Here is a 26,957-nt window from a genome sequence, read left to right as displayed (position 1 = left end):
GCCATGCTAGTGGTGATAACAGTAGTCCGACTTTACCAGGACAAGGACTTGCCGATGTCAAGCTCTTTCCAAAAGCCTAACCTCTGATGAAGGAAGCTAAATGACATGTTGTTTGCTGAGCTAGCTAGCTACATGCCAAATGGATAGGCTACCCTCACGTATCTGAAATGACATGATCGATTGATGTTTACTGATCATGAAAAGCATGCAGTTGCTTGCTGTAAACTCTGATAGAGTGAAATGTGGAATAATGGGAAAATGTGTTGTTCTGACTATGCTCTTTGAGAAGTGATGATATTAAAACCAAATAGTGCTAACATTTATTTAACAATCCCTTGAAAACAGCACGTAGTTGTCAATGGTTTCAGAGGAGCTGTGGGTCTCCTTGCCCCCCCCCAGGAGTCAAATCAAACGCTCTGCACCGTATTGTGATGTTTTATTGATAACGACATATAGGTCAAAGGAAAATGGGATGTGGAGAAGACTAGAAGTCTGTCAACCTCCTCCCTCCCAGGCCCAACTAGTTCACCCCGCCCATCACGTCTCCGTAGGGTTTCTGTTCCTTTGAAACCACTTCATAGTGGGAGTGAGCAGTCTAAACTAACCAGGGACACTTAGAAATAGACGGACAGATTGACATGCCATAGAGAGAAGAGACGGATAGGCCAAATGATTAACAGGTGATACTTTGGTCAATGTACTGATAAGATGCCATTTGTAGGCTAATTATTGTACCAAGTCAACACTGTGGTTTCACTACTTGGCTTTGTATTCTTTGTGTTCATTCATGAATTGCACAGGAAGGCTCAAGGCTCTACCTGTGTCACACGCGCTGCGCTCTACACCAGATGAACGTGCTAGATGGTGAGTGTGCATCAAAACAGGTTTAAATGTCTTCCCGCCTATATTATCTTCCCGCCTACAAGACAAATCTGCAAAAGGGAGGGAAAGTGCACCAGCACCTCTTCCTCAAAATACATTTGCCTCCAGTCTCTGATTGCATCTAGCATCTGTCCTACATCACACAATCTGATCTTATCCTCCATCTCCTTGCTAGAATGCACAGCAGCAAATGGAAATTATTTGGGCTCGAGTGCAGAAGAAATGCTAATGAATTTGGGTAAAACTTGAGTGAGTGAGGGAGTTTCTAATCCTTAACAGCCTAAACACTGATGCACTTTACACTGCCGGGCAATAAATTCTAGGTGCTAACGCAAGTCCATTAACTGAAGACTGTAAGATGAGCTACTAATCCCAACCAGCGCGCCAATTCCCTGAGAAATGTCTCAGACTCCCAACATCAGATGCCTTAGTAATGCTATAGTAGGAAGGAGGAAGGGGAAAAAACAAAGAATAAATTCCTTTTGAAGAAGAGATGTGGCCTTGTTGGTTAGACCAGTTTGCTGTAATGTGACCAAGATTGTTACACTGAGGGGTAAAACCGCATAACAATACCAGTTGCTTGGGAAACATCACTTGCCTCATGCCAGGGTTTCACCCTGGTCCCCTTAGTTTGGTTCAACGTCCATCGTCAGGCCGGCCCCATCCATGATTTTGGTTAGACAGTCGGCAAATGCCTTCCAAGTGCAAATTCCAGTTCTGCAACCGTCTGATTAGGGCTTATCAACACGATGCACGAGGTAAACAAGCCGGTGTTAGAGATAAGCATTGCCTTGTCACACACCCTGAAAAGGGGAAGTAGCTTTGCATTCAACGGACACTATTCCAAGCCAGCGTGGGTTGGTGGCCAAAGCAATTTCCTGAGCCATCATGGGCTGCTGTCAAAGGACCTGTATTTTGACCCTCCTCCTCCACATGACAGAGAGCGAGAGAGAGAGACAGAGTTCCAGAAATAATGTTTGACACAATGAGACATGGAGGATCTGGTCAAGGAGGGGCAGGGCTACAGTTCCAGGTTGACATCATAGTGAGAAATGAGAACGTAAAGTAACTCAAAATGTCAGTACCTGTTCAGGTGGAGAGGGAACACGAAGACAGTCACCACAGCAATAAATGGAACAAAATCCAAGGTGGTGTGTGGTCACACGTTCTAATATTTCACATTAGCCCAGTCATGGAGTAAACAGAGGCTTGCCTTGCTCTCATCAATCATCTGCTAGCACTGTCACTAAATTAACCTAAACCAACAAAACTGGGGTAGGAAATGTAATAAGGGGCTCTAAGAAAGACTGTCAAAACAGAAGCTAGATGACATGTTTACACCAGAGTGGTCACGGTTGGTGGCAACTTTATTTACACACGCCAGAGTAAAGTTCAAGTTATGACAAAGACCATTGTACGCATATCGGCACACCTTTAACAAATTAGTACAATGAATTCACTCCAAAAGTTACAATGATGACACATTGATTACTCAGCTGCGTAGTGACTGTTGATATCTTCAGGCTCTGGTTATACTTTTCTAACATGGCCAGCATGACAATTTAAGGTACCACAAAAAGGGTAGGGAACGCCTACGCTGTTAAGTGTGCAATAACTCAATTAGCCCTTGAACTCCTAAATGACACACTTTTAAAAAACTTTGGAAAAGGGTAAAGTCTACAAAATTGAGTCCACTTTGTTCATAACAGGTTCAAGTTTTGGGAACAGAAAACTGTATTGAGCTCAAATGTTTCATCAATGCGAAAATTTGCAGAATGTCGGGCAAAATCCATCCCACTGCCGGCCACTGGGCCTCCTCTCATCACCATATTTGGTGGTGAGTGGAAATGACAACCGGATGCTTCAGATTTACACATCCGGTGAAACATCTGTTTCAATTGTCCAATCTTTTTTTACTACGGTCAATGAACCTTAACGACCCCAAGCATTTTCTACCGAAGAGACGCCACCACCCAGTTCTACCACTGCTGTGTCCTTGAGGCTGCTATCTGATGCTCCTGTCAGCTGCTGCTGCTTTGGTAACAGTTCAAAGAGAGGTAAATGACAAGTAAAATGTCATCTTCACACATTAACGATAAACAAATACATTGGTCTGGACAGTGAGCACAAGCCTTCCAGGTTAGGAAGGGTTGACATCACATCAGCTACATGGGCATATGTTGAACACTGGGCAGTACTCATCTGGGCAACATTTCACATTGCTCTTATACCTGTGTAGTATCTGACTCTGCAGTGGAGGCTCCTCAGAGGACAGAGGAGGAATGGGAGGACCCTCCTCCTCAGTGGATTTCATAAAAATAGTGAAACATAAAAAAAAGCTATAATTTTAAGGTAAAACTACACTAAATAGGGGTGGCAGGGTAGCCTAGTGGTTAGAGCGTTGGCCTTGTAACCGATCGAATCCCGTCGTTCTGCCTCTGAACAAGGCAGTTAACCCACTGTTCCTAGGCCGTCATTGAAAATAAGAATTTGTTCTTTACTAACTTGCCTAGTAAAATAAAATATTCACGTCACCAAATAATTGATTAAGGAAAGGGAAAGAGGGATACCTAGCAGCAGGTAGCCTAGTGGTTAGAGCGTTGGGCGAGTAACCGAAAGGTTGCTGGATTGAATCTCTGAGCTGACAAGGTAAAAATATGTCATTCTGAACAAGGCAGTTAACCCACTGTTCCCCAGGTGCCAAAGACGTGGATGTTGATTAAGGCAACCCACTCGCACCGCTCTGATTCAGAAGGGTTGGGTTAATGCGTAAGACACATTTCAGTTGGACAACTGACTAGGTCTCCCTTTCCCTAGTCAGTTGTTTCAATTGAATGCATTCAGTTGTACGTGTCTTACGCATTTAACCCAACCCCTCTAAAACACACTGTTTTGCAATGAAGGTCTACAGTTGCCTCAAAAGCACTCTGTGGGGTAAGCACCATGGTGTAGCCGGAGGATAGCTAGTTTCCGTCCTCCTCTGGGTACATTGATTTCAATACAAATCCTAGAAGGCTCATGGTTCTCACCCCCTTCCATAGATTTACACAGTAATTCACTTCCGGAGGACATCTTACAACCTATCAGAACTCTTGCAGCATGAACTGACATTTTGTCCACCCAATCAAAGGATCAGAGAATGAATCTTACTAGAAGGCATTAGTTATAGCTAGATATCAGTGCAATGCATAAAATCTGGTAAGTATTTGATTCAAAGAGAGAGAAAGAATAGGTAGTTTTGAAAAAATACATTTCTTCAAAAATGAAGGAGAAGCAAGAGAGAGAGCTAGCTATATATGCTTTAATATAAATAAGGCTGTGCTCATGAAAAAAAATCTGTTTTTCCCTCATCTTAAAACGGCACCAAACGCCACTGTTAGGCTGTAATTACTATTAGTTTAACTCTGCTAAACTGCCTCTTAAAGTCCATAATTTCCTATCTGCTGAGTCTGACGCTAATGCTAGCTACAGATGTAGGATCTTAATGTGAGCCATTATGCTACAGCAGGGACATAATCCTGCAGCAACAGGAAATGTGAATTATTATATGGATTAAAATGATTAATACATTTTATATCAGGGCAAATCATGTAAGGAGTCCAGGTTCTGTCCCAGTCGGCCGCGACCGGGAGACCCATGGGGCTGCGCACAATTGGCCCAGTGTCATCCGGTTTAGGGGAGGGTTTGGCCGGCAGGGATGTCCTTGTCCCATCGTGCACGAGAAACTTCTGTGGCGGGCCGGGCGCAGTGCACGCTGACACGGTCGCCAGGTGTACAGTGTTTACTCCGACACATTGGTGCCGCTGGCTTCCGGGTTAAGAGGACATTGTGTCAAGAAGCAGTGCGGCTTGGTTGGGTTGTGTTTCGGAGGACGCACGGCTCTCGACTTCGCCTCTCTCTCTCGAGTCCGTACGAGAGTTGCAGCAATGAGACAAGAATGTAACTACCAATTGAATACCACGAAATATAATAATAAAAATTGAAAAGAATAAAAAAAGTTAGTGGAAATAAAAAATTGTAGAAGTCTTTTTAAACCTTGAATACACTACAATATTGCATTTCCTACTATGTAAGAAAACTCTTACAAACAAAAGAGTGATCAAATTAAGATCCTACATCATGTAACTATATTCAGCCTCTACTTATGTAACAAGGCCACAGCTCCAAGAACTGCAGAAAGTAGGCTTATTAAGAGGGTTTTATTTATTAAGGGTTTCATTCTCTGTGATGTTGCCTTAGTGATGTGTTTTGCCCTCTGCTGGCTCGGCCAGCGTGGGGTTATCTTTAGGTCTCCCATGTCTCGTCCCATGGTTATTTCCTATTTCATCATCGTCACTGGACACCTGCATGTGTCAGTCTGTCCATCTGATTTATCCATTATCACATGGTCTAGAGTAGAGGCAAACAGTCCAATAGTGTGCAACTGCAGCCTGCAATTTGGAGCATTCCTGCCTGTGGGCATCTACAGGAACACCCCCACCTCGAGTATCCCATTGGTTCCTGCATGAACACCCCCCCTCCCCAGCCTGCCCTCACCGTCTTTAACAGAACTGCAGGAAAACAGTGCCCGACAGGCAGTGGCAAAGGACACGGTCTACTGGTTACCCCCGCCTCTTGCTAGTAAAGCAGGCAGGAGTCTGGAGCAACACTGTGTGCTAACTAGCTAGTTCTCGCCCCCTCCTCCCGCCTACCATAGAAAACCGTAACCGACAGGCTGGGACGAAGGACACGATATACCAGTGTCGCCCCCCACTTACAGCTAGCTACTCCGGTACAGAACAGGCGGGAGCGACAATGTGTGCTAGCGACATTGTGTGCTAGCCTTCCCCGCCTCCCGTGTACTGGAGTCCTCCTTAGGACTAGCTGGTTAAGCTAGCGCAGTGTCCTTCGCTCCCGCCTGCCCGAACACCTGCCCTCGCCGTCGTTAACGGAACTGCAGGAAAACAGTGCACGAAAGGCAGATTTGGCAGCTGCCAGGAGAAGGTTACCTGCTCCAATGTATAGTGCCAACTAACGTTTGGTGGAGGAGGGAACATGTTCTGGGGCTGTTTTTCATGGTTCGGGCTAGGCCCCTTAGTTTCAGTGAAGGGAAATCTTAACGCTACAGCATACAACATTCTAGACAATACTGTGCTTCCAACTTTGTGGCAACAGTTTGGGGAAGGCCCTTTCCTGTTTCAGCATGACAATGCCCCCATGCACAAAGCGAGGTTCATACAGAAATGGTTTGTTGAGATCGGTGTGGAACAACTTGACTGGCATGCACAGAGCCCTGACCTCAACTCCTTCGAACACCTTTGGAATGAATTGGAAGGCAGACTTCGAGCCAGGCCGAATCACCTAACATCAATGCCCAACCTCCCTAACGCTCGTCGGTAAATGGAAGCAAGTCCCGCAGCAATGTTCCAACATCTAGTGGAAAGACTTACCTGAAAAGTGGATGCTGTTTTAGCAGCAAAGGGGGGACCAACTCCATATTAATGCCCATGATTTTGGAATTTCCTGCAGATGCAGGAATGGCCACATGCAGCAACACCCCAAATTGCAGCTGCAGTTGCACCCTTCTCAAATAGCCAGCCAGTCATTTCTGTCATAATTATGGAATAACTGTAGACTCAATTGCAAAAGTTCCTGCCTTACCAAATGTCAACTGGTTCATGTTGAAGAAGACGTAATTAAGATAGCACGGACATTGTGTCCCGAACCCTGGCCTATTAGTAAGGGATTTTAAAGTGATTATACAGAAGTATAGGCTGCTCATTTTCATTCATTTAGATTGCAGCTGATTGGGAGAGACTCCACAGCTGTCGGCAACATCAGATACACTTCTCCGCAAATAGCCTACCTTACTCTACGTCTGTTCATTGAAAATAATACATAGCAATGTTGAAATAAGCTGTATAACTGTCCTTGTGAAATTAATGGGGAATAAGTCAAACGCCATATATAGGCTATCACACCAAGGAAGCTCATGTCACAGCATCCCCGACTCACCTAATGTTTTGACAGCAATCTGCCGCGTCAAAGGTGGAGGCAGGTTAATGCACACCAAATCCACATCCTGATGCAGCAAAACGTCGTCGATTCTATTGGTATAAAACGGTACATTCATTTCCTTGGCCAACTCCTCTGCTTCCTCCTGAGTCCGTCCCCATAGAGCTTTGACGGCGAATCCTTCGTTCTTCAGAAGAGGGATAATCACACGCGCGGTCAAGCTGGTGCCAAACACGCCGACCCCGGGAAGCATGGCTCGAGTGCCGGGTCTTCCCGACTTGCTTCACAGCATAGCAACGCGGCAGACGCGGGGAGAAACGCAATTGTTAACATCAGATTGGCCATCCACCCGCTCAAATCGACCTGGCACCTCGCATTTTAGCATCCGTTTTGATCGATTTGTAATAGATATTGTCGTATCCGCAGTTATCACAACAATTATACCTAAATCCGCGTATTCTAGATACACAAATTAAAATGCACCATTCTGAATTAACCGCGTCCGGCTACGAATGAAGGGCATGTCACTTTCGTCTTTCCTGCAACGCCCTCTGTACAGATATAGAAACCAAGAAAATAAGTACGAATTTCCTGAACGTTGTAGAGGTGTGAAAAAGCATTCCAGTCGCCTTCAATAGGCCTGGGAGGATGCCTGTATTTAAATACATGCAACGCCGATGATCCAGCGGTATTATGCAGCTTTTAATAACGTTGCAACCCAGTTCTGCAATGACTGTGCTGGATACGTCAGGCTCCGGAGAGTGATCCCCTCCCAGTTTTAACCCTCTCGCTCCTGGTATGAAGTGATTCGAATTCGACGCACATCATAGTCGCAGCAGGTGCAATAACGGAGTATAGTTTATTAAAGACCAGGGCCTGGTCTCCAAAAAGCATTTTACGGCTAAGATCAACGTTAGAACCTTAGGAGTATCGTTAAATGATAACGTTGCATTTGAAAATTCTCGTAATCTAACACCTGCCTCAGACCACTCGTAGAACAGCTAAATGCGTCGTGTTTTATTTTGTCCTACCGCTTCAATTTGTACACGGAAGATCTCTGCTAAACTCACACGGTGTATCCGTCTCACTGTGACCACCGATAACTTCAAAACAATGTTGCCTACAACAAATACAACGTTACCAATGTCTTTGCAATTGATACAAACAAGCGACGTATAAAAATATGGTTCAAATGAAAAGCGAGATGGCTGTATTTGTAACAGTATAACTTTAGACCGTCCCCTCGCCCATACCCGGGCTCAAACCAGGGACCCTCTGCACACGTCAACAACAGTTACCGATCACTCCAAATGCCGCGGCAATTGCAGAGCAAGGGGAACCACTACTTCAAGGTCTCAGAGCAGGTGACGTCACCGATTGAAACGCTATTTAGCGCGCACCACCGCTAACTAGCTAGCTATTTCACATCCGTTACATATTCACATACAGTAGGCCTATTTCAATCATTAATTATATTTCATACATTTATTTTGCGACTTTGTAAGCTGTCTGTAATTTGTCTCTATTTCATTTCAGGCTAACATGTGCGCAGCCGCAATGATGTGCCAAATCTGTGATTTTGTTACTTTTTATTGGGTAAGCATTAGAACATGCCACATCAATATTTGCAGCCGTAGGTGGTAATACAGTGCCTTCAGAAATTATTCACCCCCACTTTTTGTCACTGGCCTACACACAATACCCCATAATGTCAAAGTGGAATTATGTTCCAAAATCTTTACAAATTAATAAAAAATGGAAAGCTGAAATGTCTTGAGTCAATAAGTAGTGAACCCTTTTGTTATGGAAAGCAAACATAAGTTCAGGAGTAAAAATTTGTTTAACAAGCCTTTGAGCATGGTGAAGTTATTAATTACATACACCCAGTCACTACAAAGATACAAACATCCTTCCTAACTCAGTTGCCGGAGAGGAAGGAAACCGCTCAGGGATTTCATCATGAGGCCAACGGTGACTTTAAAACATTTACAGAGGTTAATGGCTGTGATAGGAGAAGACTGAGGATGGATCAACACTGTAGTTACTCCACAATACTAACATAATTGACAGAGTGAAAAGAAAGAAGCCAGTATGGAATACAAATATTCAAAAATATGCATCCTGTTTCCAACAAAGCACTAAAGTCAAGGGGTGTGAATCCTTTCTGAAGCCACTGTACTGTATTTCTCTAGAAGCTGATCCGTTGTCAGTATTGCGAAATAATGATATGGTAAGATTTTAATTATAAAAGCACTGCCTTTCTTTCGATCCTATCAGTATCGACACATGCTCCAACGGCGCACGAAGCAACTGTTCTCGATGTGTGGTGTTTTGGGAAACGAATGTTACGTCTTTGGCTGTTGTAGGAAATATGCATTGTTAAAACAAGCATAAGCCTAACATGCTAACCAGACTGCCCGCGTTGTGTGCACAAGAGTTGCAAAATAAATGTACACATACGTGTTTGAAAGGGAATGCTGCTCTCGGATCAGCCTTCTCCATTAAATTATTTCCTTAACATTATAATTGTTTCACAATACTGGCAATGGATCAGCTCCTAGAGAGCTGCAAATATCGAGGCACTAAACCACCGATTTGGCATGTCATTGCACAAGTTAGGCTACACATCATGAAATATATTGAGACAAATTACAGACAGTAGCCTATAAGTAGCAAAATAGAACTCGATTGAACATAAAATATATTTCAATATGATTGAAATAGGCCTATAGCCTACTGTTTATATTTGAATGCAGTCATCTCAGTCTTGCTTGTTTGTAACAATTGCAAAGACATTGGCAACTTTGCATTTGTAGTCAACTTTGTTGTGAAGTTATTGGATGTCACAGAGAGACTGATAAACCATGTGATGCTGCAATGCTGGATAATACTACAGGCTTAAGCAAAAGAAACAGAGAAATCTTAGAACCTCATTGGCAGTTGGCATATCTTATCATATGACGGACTTGAGCTTCTTTGAATTCTGCAGCAGAGCACAATGCCCTGGGTGCCAGCGAGGATTGGAATTTTATCAGGGTTGAGTTCGCTGTACGCTGTCTTGCTCCTCGGCATGGCCCGGATTCTATCAGTTCGCTTTATTTTACTGCTACTCACTCTGAAATGATAATATGGAGGTACTCTACATGACCAAAAGTATGTGGACACCAGCTCGTTGAACATCTCATTCCAAAATAATGGGCATTAATATGGAGTTGGTCCCCCCTTTGCTGCTAAAACAGCATCCACACTTCTGGGAGGCTTTCCACTAGATGTTGGAACATTGCTGCCGGGTCGGGCACTGATGTTAAGGGGCGATTAGGCCTGGCTCGCAGTCGGCCTTCCAATTCATCCCAAAGGTGTTCAATGGGGTTGAGGTCAGGGCTCTGTGCAGGCCAGTCAAGTTGTTCCACACCGATCTCAACAACATATTTCTGTATGAACCTCACTTTGTGCACGGGGCATTGTCATGCTGAAACAGGAAAGGGCCTTCCCCAAACTTGCCAGAAAGTTGGAAGCACAGAATCTTCTAGAATGTCGTTGTATGCTGTAGCATTAAGACTTCCCTTCACTGGAACTTAGTGGCCTAGCCCAAACCATGAAAAACAGCCGCAGACCATCATTCCTCCTCCACCAAACTTTACAGTTGGCACTATGCATTTGGGCAGGTGACGTTCTCCTGGCACCTGACAAACCCAGATTTGTCCATCAGACTGCCAGATGGTGAAGCGTGGTTCATCACTCCAGAGAATGCCTTTCCACTGCTCCAAAGACCAATGGCGGTGAGCTTTGCACCACTCCAGCTGACGCTTGGCATTGCACATGGTCATCTTAGGCTTGTGTGCGGTTGCTTGGCCATGGAAACCCATTTCATGAAGCTCCAGACGGACAGTTATTGTGCTGACGTTGCTCCTCGAGGCAGTTTGGAACTCGGTAGTAAGTGTTGCTTGTGTGGCCTACCACTTCACGGCTGAGCCATTGTTGCTACTAAATACTTCCACTTCACAATAACAGCACTTACAGATGACCGGGGCAGCTCTAGCAGGGCAGAAATTTTACGAACTGACTTGTTGGAAAGTTGGCATCCTATGACGGTGCCACATTGAAAGTCACTGAGCTCTTCAGTAAGGCCATTCTACTGTCAATGTTTGTCTATGGCGATTGCATGGATGTACGCTTGATTATACACCTGTCAGCAACGGGTGTGGTTGAAATAGCCGAATCCACTCATTTGAAGTGGTGTCCACATACTTTTGTATATATGGTGTATTTCTAGGCCTACAGAGCGAGCGCACAGAGCTGTCTGCTTTGGCATATGTTGCATAGTGTGATCACTACCTCTATGTTGAACTGACAAGCTGTGGAATTGACATAAATCAACAACAACAATCAAATAAAATCTCTGTCTGAATGGACAAAGCTGAATGTCACATAAACCTAATAAATCAATATACAGATTAGTTCAGCCTTCAGCAGCACATCTTCCATTTATTTTGTAACCACTGTGAACTTGCTGACATAATCCACAGCTGGCATAATCCACAGTGTCTATATCAGTTTGTCTTTGGCAGAGTGTGCCGTTGATTCTGTAAACAACTGAGCAAACTGAGGTGGAAAACAGTGGCAGTACTTTGCCCAGCTTGTGCTGACGATTCATATACTGTAAGAGAGGAGGTCAAAGGTCATTCAATGCCAAAGTTCAAGGTTCTGGTACTTTCCTTGCCCAGTGTAGTGAGAATTTGAAAAGATGCCTCTAACCACAGATCTAGGATCAGATTACCCTAACCCCAATCCAAACCTTAATCTTATGGGGAAAGGAGAATACCTGACATTAGCCAAGCGTTAAGGGCAACTCAACCGGGGAGTGAGGGGTGCAGGGCTTGAAGCAGTCACAGTGCAGGCTAGCAGGATGGCAAAGAGAATCCATCTGGTGACCGTCCATATAAACCTGTAGGTATAGGAAGACAGACTAGTAAAGGGCATCATTTACAAGTTACAACCACAGGCTTGTTTTAACCCACCTACAGTAACAGAGACCAAAGCAGTCCACGTAGGCTACGTGCATCTTCACACTCATCCTGACTACCCATTCTCATGTCTGAGCAAGAGGGCCAGCCCAGCAGGGTCATGTCAAGGTGAGTCATCTGTGTGTGTGGTATGACAGTGTCACAAACAGACTGAATAACAGGACCTGTTGGTGATAGAAGTCCAGAGTTAGGAGCACGAGTATGGAGGCCTGAATGTATTCTCAAAATATTTTCTCTGTCCATCAGCATGAGAATATAGGAGTGTCAGCGCACACACACAAAAAATATATATAATGACAGGAGATGATTACTGTGTCACCCGGGTATCCAGTAACCTCGGTCTCATTCAGGACTTAGCAGGCTCCTACTGGACAGTTTTTCAGCACCAATGACTTGTCATGATTGTACTATAACGAACAATTCCTCTGACTATACAATCGCGTGTTTTACAGACAATGCACTAACCCACAATATATTAATGTATCATTCACATAGTACACTGTAAATACACAAATGCAAATTCAAAGATAAGTATTTACCTGTTAGTGAGAGCAAAAGTGATAGGAGCAGCATCACGACAGGGACAAAACGACATGTCCACTGACACTATCCAAAGCATTCTCTTCCCTTTTTGTCCTCCTGTTAAGCAACTTGGGGTTCATCACAGGGGCATTTAATGCAAAGACGAATGAAACTACAATTCAGCAGTATCTATCAGAGGTGACGAAGGTCGCAAAAGGTTACACAAATGGCACTACTTAACCACTACATCTTAAACACGATAACAGTGATTTCTGGAGGTTATAGAAGTCTTGATGACCCCTTATGGATACAGAAAAAAGTTTGATCTAACAACACATACCCAAACTCTGTCAAAACTCAGACATCTGATCAACTCTGATTCATGCAGTGGGACACATTTTTGCTGTCTTTCAAAATAAGCATGCAAAAGATGTGGCTTATCTATGTGGCTTTTCAGACTACATAGATGTATAAAAGGGTTGGCTGCCCCCTGGTGGAGAGATTCTACAGTGTTCTGTCTCCATGTGACAGATGCAATATCCTGGGTCACGTTCAGGACAGGATGGTGCAATGTACTGAAAGTTGTCCAACGGTTAGAAATGCCATCAACAGAGCCGACATGATTCCTTACTCTCCATGTCAGAGTAGCATACTGTGCATTCGGAAAGTATTCAGACCCCTTGACTTTTTCCCATTTTTATTTTTTACATTACAGCCTTATTCTAAAATGTATTAAATAGCTTTTTTTCCCCTCATCAATTTACACACAATACCACACAATGACAAAGCAAAAACAGTTTTTTAGAAATTTTAGCAAATGTATTACAATTTAAAAAGTGAAATATCATATTTACATAAGCATTCAGACCCTTTACTCAGTACTTTGTTGAAGCATCTTTTGGTTTAGGTCCGGGCTCTGTCTGGGCCACTTGAGGACATTCAGAGACTTGTCCCGAAGCCACTCCTGCGTTGTCCTGGCTCTGTGCTTAAGGTTGTTGTCCTGTTGGAAGGTCACCCCAGTCTGAGGTCCTAAGTGTAACGGATGTGAAACGGCTAGCTATTTAGCGGTGGTGCGCGCTAAATAGCGTTTCAATCGGTGACGTCACTTGCTCTGAGACCTTGAAGTAGTGGCTCCCCTTGCTCTGCAAGAGCCGTGGCTTTTGTGGAGCGATGGGTAATGATGCTTCGTGGGTGACTGTTGTTGATGTGTGCAGAGGGTCCCTGGTTCGCGCCCGGGTATGGGCGAGGGGACGGTCTAAAGTTATACTGTTACATAAGCGCTCTGGAGCAGGTTTTAATCAAGGATCTCTCTGTACTTTGCTCCATTCACTTTTGCCTTGATCCTGACTAGTCTCCCAGTCCCTGCCTCTGAAAAACATCCCCACAGCATGATGCTACCACCACCATGCTTCCCCGTAGGGAGGGTGCCAGGTTTCCTCCAGACATGACGCTTGGCATTCAGGCCAAATTGTTCTATCTCATTTTCATCAGACCAGAGAATCTTGTTTCTCATGGTCTGAGATTCTTTAGGTGCCTTTTGGCAAACTCCAAGCAGGCTGTCATGTGCCTTTTACTGAGGAGTGGCTTCCGTCTGGCCATTCTACCATAAAGGTCTGATTGGTGGAGTACTGCAGAGATGGCTGTCCTTCTAGAAGGTTCTCCCATCTCTACAGAGGAACTACAGTGACCAAATCATGTCCAATCAATTGAATTTACCACAGGTGGACCCCAATCCAAGTTGTAGAAACATCTCAAGGATGATCAATGGAAACAGGATGCACCTGAGCTCAATTTCGAGTCTCATAACAAAGGGTCTGAATACTTATGTACATAAGTTATTTTGTATTTGTAATGCATTTGCAAATGTATTTAAAAAAAAAAACTGTTTTCACTTTGTCATTATGAGGTATTGTGTGTAGATTGCTGAGAAAAAAACTATATTTAATCAATTTTAGAATAAGGCTGTAACTTAACAAAATGTAGAAAAAGTCAAAGGGTCTGAATACTTCTCGAATGCACTACGTCCATTCTACACAATATACTTATCTCAGCACACTACTTGGATTAGGATATATTACAATGTTAAAATAAATACTTTAATATAGTGAAAAACATAACAAATGACAGGAGTTTGTACAGTTCAGACATATTTCAGCACTTTTATTTATTCATTACTCAGAGGCACAGATATAATTTAAAGGGCTACCCTTCGCTACGCATGCTCCCAAAAGTAACTCCTACTAGAGTACAATATGTGAGGTGTGCACACACACACACACACACGCACACACACGCTGGTTCTCCCTCAGAATGGAGGCTCACTCCCCAATCGCTAATAATCGCTTCATATAAAAGATTGTAACTATGTACAGAGAAAAGAGAAAGCGATTCGACAGGTTGCTTCTCCTTCGATGAAGCCTCCATGGCCCCCTTGAGGTAGATTACATTCTCTCGTCACTTTAACCAGGTAAATGGAACATATACTGCTTGCTATACTATCACACAGAAGTCTTAGTTTTGTGTCCTCTAAAAAAGGTTTGAAGTCATCTCTTTTGCTGCTATTCAGCTCAAGTAAGCAAGCTGTGCTGTTTTTAGTTAAACTTTATTTCTTGCACTATTAACAATGTGACGTTTCATATCACAGACTCAAAGATTGTATCTTTGGTGGCTAAAAACCTAAAATAAAAATACATTTTCAATTAACTTAAAATCAGTAACATAACCCATCCTCCAACTGGCTCCTCAGAAATCCTTTCGGTGAAATCTCTGCCAAAGTCTGTGTTTCCAATGTGTTTGAGAAAAACACAAACAAAACAGATCTGCAAACAACTTGGAATATATACCCCCCCCCCCCCCCCCCATCCATCCCACACCTCCATAAAATGGAAATACTCCAGTCCTGAAAACTAACACTTAAAGAGTGTTATCAGAAAATCAAGTATAACATAACAGTTAAGTGCAAACAGACACTATGACTACAAGTTACACAGGTGTATGTCGGAAAAACAAAACAAAAACACACCGGAAACATAAAAACATTGTCTGATGGTCGACGCTACAACAAAAGACAGGTTGTTTTCATGACATACTGTAGAAAAATACAATGTTCTGGTTATAAAATACTGCACAGCTACGAAAAGGTTTCAAAATAAACTGTGGATGTAAATACAGGAGAGTTTGATGAGTGATTCCTTCCTTTCTTTGCCCCAATAGTTTCTTATATCTGGTGACTTCCTACTTCCTATAAAACTGGGCTTCACATGCCCTAGAAATCACAGACGCCATTCCTTCCACTGTTGTTATGTAGCCTAAAAGGAACTCATTTTGTAACCACAAACTCAGTGTTGCTCATCAAAATGGTCTGTTAGGTAAGAATTTGAGTTCAAATGTGTTGACCTCTGTGCGTCTCCAAATCAAAAGCATTAACTGGTTATAATAACGTATATTGTATTTACAATTTGAAAGTGATCTTGCTTTTTCCCCCACCCTACAAGCACGGGCGACAGTTGGCGCGTGTACTGTGGCTGACATTGACAAGCATATACTTTCAGCCTTAGTCTTTTTGGCACGTTTCTTCCTATACAAAGTCAAAATGATTCATCATGGTCAGTTGAAAAGATGAAACCTAGAGAATATGCACGTACAATTAAAACACAAATAACATAAGAACAAATCCTGACATTGAACAGTATGATCAACTGATACCTACAGACCACACCTATATGATTGACCTATGAGACCGCATGTTTTCACAAACTCTACTCACCTACCTACTCTGCATGGTGCTCATCAGAGAGAGAAAACATTGATGGTTCGGAGCACAACATGGGACATAGCTATTTCATAATGAGACTTTTCTATTCCAGTACAGAATCTTGGTTTGGTGTCCTGTGATAGACGTGATACTCACAAATCACAGCCATTTGAATGTGGTGGCATCACTGTATTACAACATCCCAGCCTAAATACTTCTATTATCAGAGCCAAACAATGCAATGCAATCTACCGTATCAGTGCAGTACTGTACATCGAAGACTGTGCAAAACGCTGAGTGTCAATGTCTCTAACGACACCGTGCTGAAAATGAGCCTACAGTACCCGAACAGTCAACAGTGGCTAGGCCATCAGAGGATGACTCCAACAAGCACATTTCCTTCTGTTTAAGCTGTCAAGCAACACAATGACCGATTTGAGGGTCACAGAGAAGTGGACAAATTCTTGAGTTGATGATTAATTCAGATTCAGTGTTAGTGTCAAACCATCTCGTGATTTTTCCTATATGTTGATGTATATATCCAATGGGCTCTGGTAGGTGAAATACCTTGATGACCCCAGTTGTCCTAGATTTGTGAAGCTGTGGAACGGTACGTGAATTTAAAGCAGCACTCCTGTACCTGAAAATAGGCTCTTTACAAAAAACGACTTTCATTCCCTGCACCCTTGCATACAATTTCCAATAATCCCAACATAAATAAATATGCTTTATGCTGTGTATTGGGTGTAACACAGTTAACATAGGCTAAATACTAGGATATATACTACGGCTATTTCTTAAAGCAATGGCTGAAGTCGGGGACTTTGACCAATGTTACAGAGCCAATAAAACAGGGTCAATTAAGGAGACCCCACCAGGCAAGGTGGACCACCTTCTGTGTCTCAGGCCTGTCTGCAATTCACCACATCAACAGCATCTATTGCACATTAAAATCCTTGGGCCTATCCTTGCCAAAGCTCCCCACCCCATACACAGACCTCTTTCAGATGTTGTGCTGCACTCAACAACAAGACGACAATTAACAACAAATTAAATACATGAATAAACCTAGTTCCCCCTAGTCCTAGTATGGATTAACAAGGTGGATCCGCTTCTGCGTTAGACCCCCTAACTTCCTCAATTAGAATTGAGGTTGACTGAACTCCACTGTGAGTAGCTTCAGGGGTATACAAGGATACCAGTAGGGCAGAACACCTCCAAAATATGACTCCCCCTTTAATAACCAAGGGACAATGGAGCTTTGGAAAGCCATAGCAACATCCTGATCTGTGGAACAGAATAAAAGTATGCTTTTTTTGGACTTGCTGCCTCCTTCCGTTCAAACAGAGCTCCGCTGTGGGCTAGGATACTGGAAAGAGTCACAGAAGCATATTATTCTAGATAACAACATTCCTATTGAGTTTTTAGATAATAGGTGAGAGCAGGAACCGTATTCATCTCTTTCAGGATTCAATGTCGATTTGGTTCTGAGCTAAGGGAGATCTTAAAAGGCAGCACATTGACTTTGTGCCTCCTCAATCTGAATCGTACTTGAAAGATGAGGACAAAGCCAAAACCAAAATGAGGGCAAAGATGGACAAACTAGAAAGACTATGGCTGTGTCCGAAATGATATAGGGCCAAAGGGTCAAAAATAGTTTACTATATAGGGACTCGGATGCCATTTCAGACACAGCCCATGTCTATATTAACCCTGTGGTCCTCTGCTGATTATGATACACAATTACCATGAACAGACATGAATACTGAACATAGAGAGGGAGTGAAGGGGGAAAAAAGGAAGAACATCCATACAATAAATATTAACACGTGTCAGATTAAAATGTTAGTGTCAGAATGCTCTATCCTCCAGTCGGTCGACGTGATAGATAGGCCCCAGGATACATGTGCTCTTTCCACGAATCAGGCTGATGCTATGACATCACACTGCCCTGATTGGTCATCCCTTCCGAGGCTAAAAAGCCCTCTGTCCAGTAACATGGCCCTCCCTCTGACAATCCCCCAGTAACCCCAAGGTTTTGTGGCCGCAAGCGTTTAAGAGTAGATAGTGATGACCTCGCGTCCGCCCCCACGGACCAGGAGGACCCGGTTGAGACCCTCCAGCAGAACCTCCAGGAACTCCATGTCTGAGACGCCAAGGGTCAAAGAGGAAACAAGTCACATCACATGACAGGGGTTTATGCAGGTCACGTGACAAGGGGAGTACATTAGCTCTGAAGCTATTAGTTCTAGTACGCTTTAAAGATACACTACATGACTAAATGTATGTGGACTCCTGCTCGTTGAACATCACATTACAAAATCATGGGTATTAATATGGAGTTGGTCCCCCCTTTGCTGCTCTAACAGCCTGCACTCTTCTGGGAAGGCTTTCCACTAGATGTTGGAACATTGCTGCGGGGACTTTCTTCGGTAGTGAGTGATATAACCAAGGACAGATGATTTTTACGTGCTACGCGCACTCGACAGTTCTGTTCTGTGAGCTTGTGTGGCCTACCATAACAGCACTTACAGTTGACCGGGGCAGCTCTAGCAGGCCAGAAATTTGACAGACTGACTTGTTGGAAAGGTGGCATCCTATGATAGTGCCACGTTGAATGTCTGTCAGCCAATGTTCCCTCTAAGAGAGAAGCACAGGATTGAATTTCACTCAACTTTCGAGAGCAGTGGTCACCAACCACATCTCCAAGGCATTCCTAGTCGATTGCCAAACATTTCTGTAAAAAACCCAACAATAAAGCTTTGTGTTCCTATTTTTTTGATATGGTGTCATATAGCCACCCTCCAATTTTGAAATGTCCCGAACATCAATGCACTGGCAGGGCAATTCAAGAAAAGCCTGTATGTGGTGATATTGTATTGGGCCTATAGCTTACAGCACAAACCTCATTGCTACAGGGCTGTTTTTAATTGGTTAATGTTGCATAGGCTTATGTTTTTTAAGTCATGTTAAAATATAAATCTGAACAGATCTCGGCTTGCATTTTCACTCAAAGTGATCTTCTTGACTCAGAAAAGGTTGGTGACCACTATAGTTTTCCCTGTTAACACTATTAACGTTTCCCTTTACCGTGGGAATTGTGATTGAATCAACACAATATTAACCACCACCATGCAACATACCGAAACAAAACGAACTACGCAAGAGATTTTGTTGTAGGCAGAACGCATCGGAGTAGGATTCTATTTCATTGACAGGCACTACTCAACCCGTACTCTACACAGACCTGTGTGGCATATACACAATCAGAGCTCCTGTAGGCCTGTATGCAAATAGACCATTGCCATATATGGAGCTGTGCCATTCACTTGAACTGGACTGTGTTTACAGCATGAGCGATTGTGAGTAGATGCACTTGTTTTGAGATCAAAGCGAGAGCTACATGTAGTCACGTGCACATTTTGTTCTTGTCCTTTGCTAGTTAGTAAGTTTTTAGCCCAGTTATAGATCATTTGTAGTTGCACAGAATTTTCACACATTCAAGTTTGCACTCAGCAGACCTGAAATTTGCTCAGTGCGGAAAAATGTTTGAGAGAACACTGCTGTCAGCAACGGGTGTAGCTGAAATAGCCAAATCCACTAATTTGAAGGGGTGTCCACATACCTTTGTATATATAGTGTACAATCAACAACTTAACTATTAACTAAACAACCTTTGTAAAGAGATCATCCTTGACCTCGTCAGACCGCTGATGAAGATGCCATTCAAGTTAACTTGGGCTAAACATATTCAACTAAGCAACGCACAATTCAAAACACATGTATAAACAAATTTGAATAAACAGACATTTTGCTGTAAAGGATACAGTTCTCGTCGCCCCCTCTGTTTTTGGGCGGTCCCGGCATGTTGAGCAGGACCAGGTGGGCTCCCTGTGACTTGTTGACCACCACCTCGTTCAGCTTGACCGCAGTGTGCATCCGGCGCACGTTGGACTGGTTCCTATACCACACAAGGGTGACAGTGAAGAAGAGCAACCCAACACAACCCTGACCCTCTAACTTCTGTCCCTGACCTCTCCAATAATATTAATGGACTGGATTTACATAACACTTTTTCAGAAGCTCAAAGCTCTTTACATTGAATCCTAACTAGAAACATGGAAAGTAAAACTAACTAATCTGTCACTCTTCTCACGTAACACTCATTAGTCTAAACATTCATTAATGATTGACAAAACACTTCCTGATCATGTTTTTTTAAATGAACAATTACAGTGTTATTGGCAGATTGGCAGCCTTTAGCACACAGATGAGAACATGAAGCAGGTCAGCTGGTGGTTATGATAGTGAAGCCCAGGGAGTTATGTCACTCTGAATTAAGGCTCAGGATGGGCAGTCAAAGCAGCGGCACACTTCAAACAGCAGCAGTGGCAGTAGGGTGGTAGAGAGGATAAACTATTGTAGACCTGGTATACTGACAAATACAATGGGCAAGCCTGTGGGTATGAAATATTCCATTGTATAACTAAGCAATAAGGCCTGAGGAGAGGTGCCTGGATACAGCCTTTAGCAGTGATATATTGGCCATATACCACACAATCCCGAGGTGCCTTGTTGCTATTGTAAACCAGTTACCAACATAAAAAGAACAGTAAACAAGTAGTTTTGCATCATACCTGTGGTATATTGTCTGATATAGCCAATTAGCATCCAGGAGTCAAACTACCTGGTTCCTAGCACTGCGTTGTATACACAGTATTCCAATATTCAATTGACCAGTTCAATGTGATATTGTGTGTAACATTGATAGCCCTTCTTGAGTTAGAGTGCACAGCAACACCACAAATGCAGAGCATGATATGCAAATGGTTTGAAGCAGAAATCGCCACATCACAAATACAACAAGACACTTCCAAAAAAACATACGCTTTCCACCCAGTTGAGATTTAAGGACAATATCATGTTGATTGCAATGACCAATTGAAATGGATTTTGGACCACTGATATTCTTAATTCTTTGGTTCTATTCCTATACAGAACAGATGCATGGGAAATAAAGCAATATTGTTTACACGGCTACGGTCTGTATGGAAAGCGCAGTTTTGATTGCACATGCTACATAACATGACATGTGTACCCTCCCATCACACAGGTACGCACACACAAACAAACACACACACACACACAAACACACTTGCATGCACACACACAGACACACACAGTCTCAGTGGCTGGGAGGTCAACAATATGGAGGAGACAGAAAAGGACTACTGTCCACAGACATTCACACACACAGCCGAAGGCACTATGGCAAAGAGAAATGTGACTTACAGACTCTCCCACTCTCTAGAAGGAGGAAGACGAGACAAAACAACAGAAACCGACTTAGATGTTTTATAGAAACCCCTTGCATGTCTACTGTTGCACATAACAACCACCCCACAGTTAAACACTTCCCTCAGTTTAAAGGGATGGTCAAAGTCAGATGTTTTCATTACTCAAAAGTAGTCAAGAAGTGCAAAAACACCAGACAAACTTTGATTTGGAAGTGAATTATCCCTTTAAAAACGGTCTTTATAGTATCCAAATCATATTTGGGCTTGTTACAAATTTGGGCTATGTCATGTACTAGTGGTTATATCTGCCTTTTTGAGATGGTGGGTTCTGAGACACAAAGACATGATGATCATTAGTTCAGACAATGCATGTGGTCTGCGTGGTGGGGCCATGCACTGGATGTGTCCACACACACACAGTCAAACAGGTCAACATGGAACATGCCAACGCAGCCTGAACACACACCATGCAGGCCATGTAACCATTTCAAACCGGCAGGCTCTGGGACACCTGCAGTGTGAGCAACTGTTCACTTGGCTCCTCCATTTTGCCTCTGGAAGGTTTAAGGATAAGAGGGTTCATTTGTAGCACCTGACTTACGGTTTCATGTTGAAAATGTCGCGCACGCCCATGCTGGCCTCGGCGCGGTTGCGGTTGCGCTCGGTGAGGAACTTATCCTTGGTCCAGGTCATGTGGACCCGGTCAGGGCCAGCGTCGGCCTTGTCGTTAAGTGCGGCGTGAGACGCCGTGTTTCTGTCATGGATCAGCTGGGCCTGAAGGAGAGGGAGATGATGAGAGAGTGATAGAGAGAGCAAGAGAGAAGAAGAGAGAGAGAGAGAGACTACAGGCTAGAAACCATAGAGTTGCACAAACCAGGTAGGTTATTATAGTTCTGTTTTTATATTTGTTTTTCTTCTTTTCAATTTTTGGGAAAATTCTTTTTAGATTTACTCCTTTTTACTTAGGTTAAGTAAAAATATTAATATTTATTTTTTTACATGATTTCGTTTTAGAGACAGAAAGCATGCATGGGACGCTAGGGGCCATTGGTGTTGTATAGTTACTTGTGTGTTTTTTAGGATGACACTTCTTGCAAATGAGGGGCAGTAATACTTAAGGTGATGGGTCAGGTCATTAGTTAGGTTTAAATTATAAAGTAAATCTCAATGCGACTTGGATTTTAAAATAACAGCACAGACTGGTTCAAAAAGTATGGCGGAAGAAAACTCTCTCTCGCCCATGTTTACACCAATCTAATGCTTTTTAGAGGAACATGTAAACATAATCAAGTTAGCTATCTAGCCAATTATTTCCCTTATAGCTGGTGAGAGCTAGTGATAGTGAGGCACAAGCTAGGCCTATTAGAAATATTGACATCTCCCGGCCACATTTCCCATCCAGATTCAGTAGCTTGAAAACCCTCAAAAAGCATGAAAACCCTATTGAACACCACATTAGATTTTTGCCTAAAGTTGAAAATTAATTAATTAATGAACATAATTCATTATGTTTTTTTATTTAGTTATTTTTGGAGTTAAAGATAATAGTTTCTGTATAGTTGTAGTTTTTCCAAACAGGTTTTTAATGATTTTATTTCAGTTTACTGAATAGTTTTTTCCTAATTAGTTTTAGTTTCAGTTACTATAGTAACCTTGCCTGGTAGCAACAACAACACCACTAAGACAATCAACAGACATTGTAAAAGCATTTATGACTGACTAACACAATCAAATCAAAATCCATGACGTGCAAAACAACACCAGTGTTCTCTAAACAAGCCAATATCCCTTTAATAAGGAGTGAGGCACAAAGTACTGTCTGGAGCTACAACACAGTGAGATGGAGTAATGGTGACGTCCACGGAGAATTAACCAGGTGGAGAGGGATGAGTGGAGAAAGGAGAGATGAACATAAAAGGAGGATTTCACCACAGTGCACGCATGCGGAATGAGGTGAGTCCATGACGTCCATTATGCCACTACGGTGAGTAACCTGCACAGTTACACAGCCACGGTCACCATCTACCATAGAGAGTCTATCCGGGGATGACTTTAACTGGACATTTTGACTGGGCTTTAACTTACTTTAGGTCCCGGACTGTTAGCAGCTGTGGATGTGGCTGTGTAAGAGTGTGGTCTCTGAGGGTTGGTGACTGGGGTGTAATGGTAGTCTCAGTGGGGGCGAGGGGCTGCAGTCACAGGGGCATTGGGGGTACAGATGGTGGGTGTTGGCTACCTCGTCCTCCTGTGTGTCCTCCAGCTCTCGACTGGGGCCAGATTCTGAGCCTGTGGCTCCGGTTTGGTTATTCCTCCTGATGGAGCTACGTGACGAGTCAGTGATACTCTGAATCTGAGGGCCGTGTTGCCCCGTACCGCATACGCAGCCAAACAGGAGAGGGGGCCAAAGGTCATACAACGAACACTAGGCCAAGGTGGGCTAGGATAGCCCTGATACACACAAACCAATAACATACAGGGGTGGCAGGTAGAGTGTTGGGCTAGTTTCCGAAAGGTTGCTGGTTCGAAATCCCTGAGCCGACTAGTTGAAAAAAGTGCCCTTGAGCAAGGTATTTAACCCTGATTGCTCACGTAAGTCGCTCTGGATAAGAGTGTCTGCTAAATGACTAAAATGACAAATGTTTAAAACAATACAGTGACTTCAGAAAGTATTCACACCCCTTGACTTATTCCACAGTTTGTTGTGTTACAGCCTGAATTCAAAATGGATTCAATTGATTTGCTTTCTCATCCATCTACACACAATACCCCATAATGATTTGTAGCAATTTTTTTGAAAATGAAATAATAAGTATTCATACCCCTGATTCAATACATTGTAGACACACCTTTGGCAGCGATTACAGCTGTGAGTCTTTCTGGGTAAGCCTTTAAGAGCTTTCCATACATGGATTGTGCAACATTTGCCCATTATTATTTTCAAAATTCTTCAAGCTCTGTCAAATTGGTTGTTGATCATTGCTAGATAACCATTTTCAGGTCTTGCCATATATTTTCAAATAGATTTACAAACTAACCTGGCCACTCAGGAACATTCACAGTCTTCTTGGTAAGCAACTCCAATAACCTAAAACACAAGGCCACATCTACACTGTTCTGGTGAAAGGTGAATTAATCTCCCAGTGTCAAGTGGAAAGCAGACTGGACCAGGTTTTCCTCTATGATTTTGCCTGTGCTTAGCGCCATTCCGTTTTGTTTTTTTATTCTGAAAAACTCCCCAGTCCTTAATGATTACAAGCATACCCATAACATTATGCAGCCACCACTATGCTTGAAAATATGGAGAGTGGTACTCAGTCAAGTGTTGTATTGGATTTGCCCCAAACATAACACTTTGTAAGACAAAAAACGTGAATTGCTTTGTCACAATTTTTGCAGTTGTACTTTAGTGCCTTGTTGCAAAACAGGATGCACGTTTTGGAATATTTTTATTATGTACAGGATTCCTTCTTTTCACTCTGTCATATAGATTAATATTGTGGAGCAACTACAATGTTGTTGATCCATCCTCAGTTTTCTCCTATCACAGCCATTAAACTCGAATTATTTTAAATCATCATTGGCCTCGTGTAGAAATCCCTGAGCGGTTTCCTTCCTCTCCGGCAACTGAGTTAGGAAGGATGCCTGTATCTTTGTAGTGACTGGGTATATTGATACACCATCCAAAGTGTAATTAATAACATCATGCTCAAAGGGATATTCAATGTCTGCTTTTTTTTACCCATCTACAAATAGGTGCCCTTCTTCGCAAAGCATTGGAAAACCTCCCTGGTCTTTGTGATTGAATCTGTGCTTGAAAATCACACCTCGACTGAGGGACCTTACAGATACTTGTATGTGTGGGGTACAGAGATGAGGTAGTCATTCAAAAATCATGTTAAACACTATTATTGCACACATTCCATGCAACTTATTATGTGGTTTGTTATGTACATTTTTACTCCTGAATTTATTCTGGCTTGCCATAACAAAGGGGTTGAATACTTATTTACTTAAGACATTTCAGCTTTTCATTTTAATGAATGTGAAATAATTTCAAAAAACATAATTTCACTTAGACATTATGGGGTATTTTGTGCAGGCCAGAGATAAAAAAATAGATATATATATTTTAAATTCAGGCTGTAACACAACAAAATGTGGAAAAAGTCAAAGGTTGTGAATACGTTCTGAAGGGACTGTATGTCCTATCTATTTACTGTATGTCCTATCTATTTACTGTATGTCCTATCTATTTACTGTATGTCCTATCTATTTACTGTATGCTTATAAGACCTCCCTAATGTAATACCAGGTAATATCAGAGCTTTCCAACCAAGTGAGGTCAGGGTACATCCATGGCTGTTCAATGTGACCCAAAGCACTGACAAACTAAATCACATTCCCATGACACTTTTCTCTTTACAGACCAACTTAAAGTAAGTGCACTCAAGAAAGACCTGAAACAATCGCATTGCATTTAAAACACTACAAGATAAAGTTCTAAAGGAAAATACCATTCATTTTCTGATACAGGTGTTGCAAAACAATAACAGATTATATCAATACTCGCTTAATTCCCATATTGACTTGGAGTGCATCCCAAATGGCACCCCATTCCGCATTTAGCGCACTACTTTTACCCAGAGCCTATAGGCCCTGTTCAAATGTAGTGTACTATGAAGGGAATAGGGTGCCATTTGGGGCACAATGTTGAAGGGCGATTGCTGCACTGTTGTAATGAGTGTGCCCTGCAGACAGGGGGCGGTGTTACCTCTCTCTCCCTCTCCGTCCGCGACAGCTGCATCTGTTTCAGCATCTGAGAGCGCTGCTCCATCACCAGGGTCTTCTCATAGGTGAAGGCTGAGATGTCGCTGTCGTGCTGTACTCACACACACACGCACACACATTATCCAAAGGGTAAACTAAACATCACACATTTTTTATATTTAACGAAACCCTGATGAAACTATTTTATTTTTTACCCCTTTTTCTCCCCAATTGGTAGTTACAGTCTTCTCCCATCACTGCAACTCCCCTACGGACTAGGGAGAGGCCAAGGTCAAGAGCCATGCATCCTCCGAAACATGCCTGCCAAGTCGACACTGCTTTTTGACACACTGCTCGCTTAACCCGGAAGCCAGACGCACCAATGTGTCGGAGGAAACACCATCCAGCTGGTGACCGAAGTCAGCTAGAGCTCATTGGGACAAGGAAATCCCGGCCGACCTAACCCTTCCCAAACCCCGGACGACGCTGGGCCAATTGTGCGCCGACTCATGAGTCTCCCAGTCACAGCCGCCTGTGACACAGCCTGGGATCTAACCCGGGTCTGTAGTGACACCTCAAGCACTGAGATGCAGTGCATTAGACCGCTGCGCCCCTCGGGAGACCCTTGATGAAGTTCTCTTGAATGAAACATTGTATTCGTTTTAAAGTGTTTGAGGCACTTCCAAGACCTTCAGAGTACGACAGTTTCTTCCTTTT

The 26,957-nt window shown here is 43.0% G+C and overlaps 2 protein-coding genes across 12 annotated transcripts in view; both read right to left on the bottom strand.

The window, feature by feature from the left end:
• LOC139367073 (glucose-fructose oxidoreductase domain containing 1) overlaps window positions 1-8,184 on the bottom strand; it is a 39,005-nt gene extending 30,821 nt beyond the window's left edge. Inside the window, exon 1 of the mRNA XM_071105078.1 lies at window positions 6,877-8,184. Within this exon, the coding sequence (XP_070961179.1) occupies window positions 6,877-7,129 (253 nt within the window). The 5' untranslated portion in view covers window positions 7,130-8,184. The remainder of the gene's footprint in view (window positions 1-6,876) is intronic.
• A 6,377-nt stretch (window positions 8,185-14,561) lies between these two features.
• LOC139367072 (solute carrier family 12 member 7b) overlaps window positions 14,562-26,957 on the bottom strand; it is a 68,591-nt gene continuing 56,195 nt past the window's right edge. For 3 of the 11 annotated variants that reach the window (XM_071105069.1, XM_071105071.1, XM_071105072.1), the window contains exons 21-26: window positions 26,245-26,352; window positions 23,710-23,823; window positions 22,075-22,247; window positions 21,469-21,483; window positions 20,004-20,137; window positions 14,562-18,322 (exon numbers count right to left, since the gene is read on the bottom strand). In XM_071105069.1, the coding sequence (XP_070961170.1) occupies window positions 18,231-18,322; window positions 20,004-20,137; window positions 21,469-21,483; window positions 22,075-22,247; window positions 23,710-23,823; window positions 26,245-26,352 (636 nt within the window). In that variant the 3' untranslated portion in view covers window positions 14,562-18,230. Of the gene's footprint in view, window positions 18,323-20,003; window positions 20,138-21,468; window positions 21,484-22,065; window positions 22,248-23,709; window positions 23,824-26,244; window positions 26,353-26,957 lie in introns of all 11 variants that reach the window. The other 8 variants (XM_071105073.1, XM_071105077.1, XR_011626837.1 and 5 more) reach the window with 5 other exon arrangements.

This window comes from Oncorhynchus clarkii, chromosome 15 (genome assembly GCF_045791955.1).
Source record: "Oncorhynchus clarkii lewisi isolate Uvic-CL-2024 chromosome 15, UVic_Ocla_1.0, whole genome shotgun sequence".
Taxonomy (NCBI): domain Eukaryota; kingdom Metazoa; phylum Chordata; class Actinopteri; order Salmoniformes; family Salmonidae; genus Oncorhynchus; species Oncorhynchus clarkii.
Note: the sequence above shows the minus strand (reverse complement) of the source record. Positions and strands in the feature narration are given on the sequence as shown.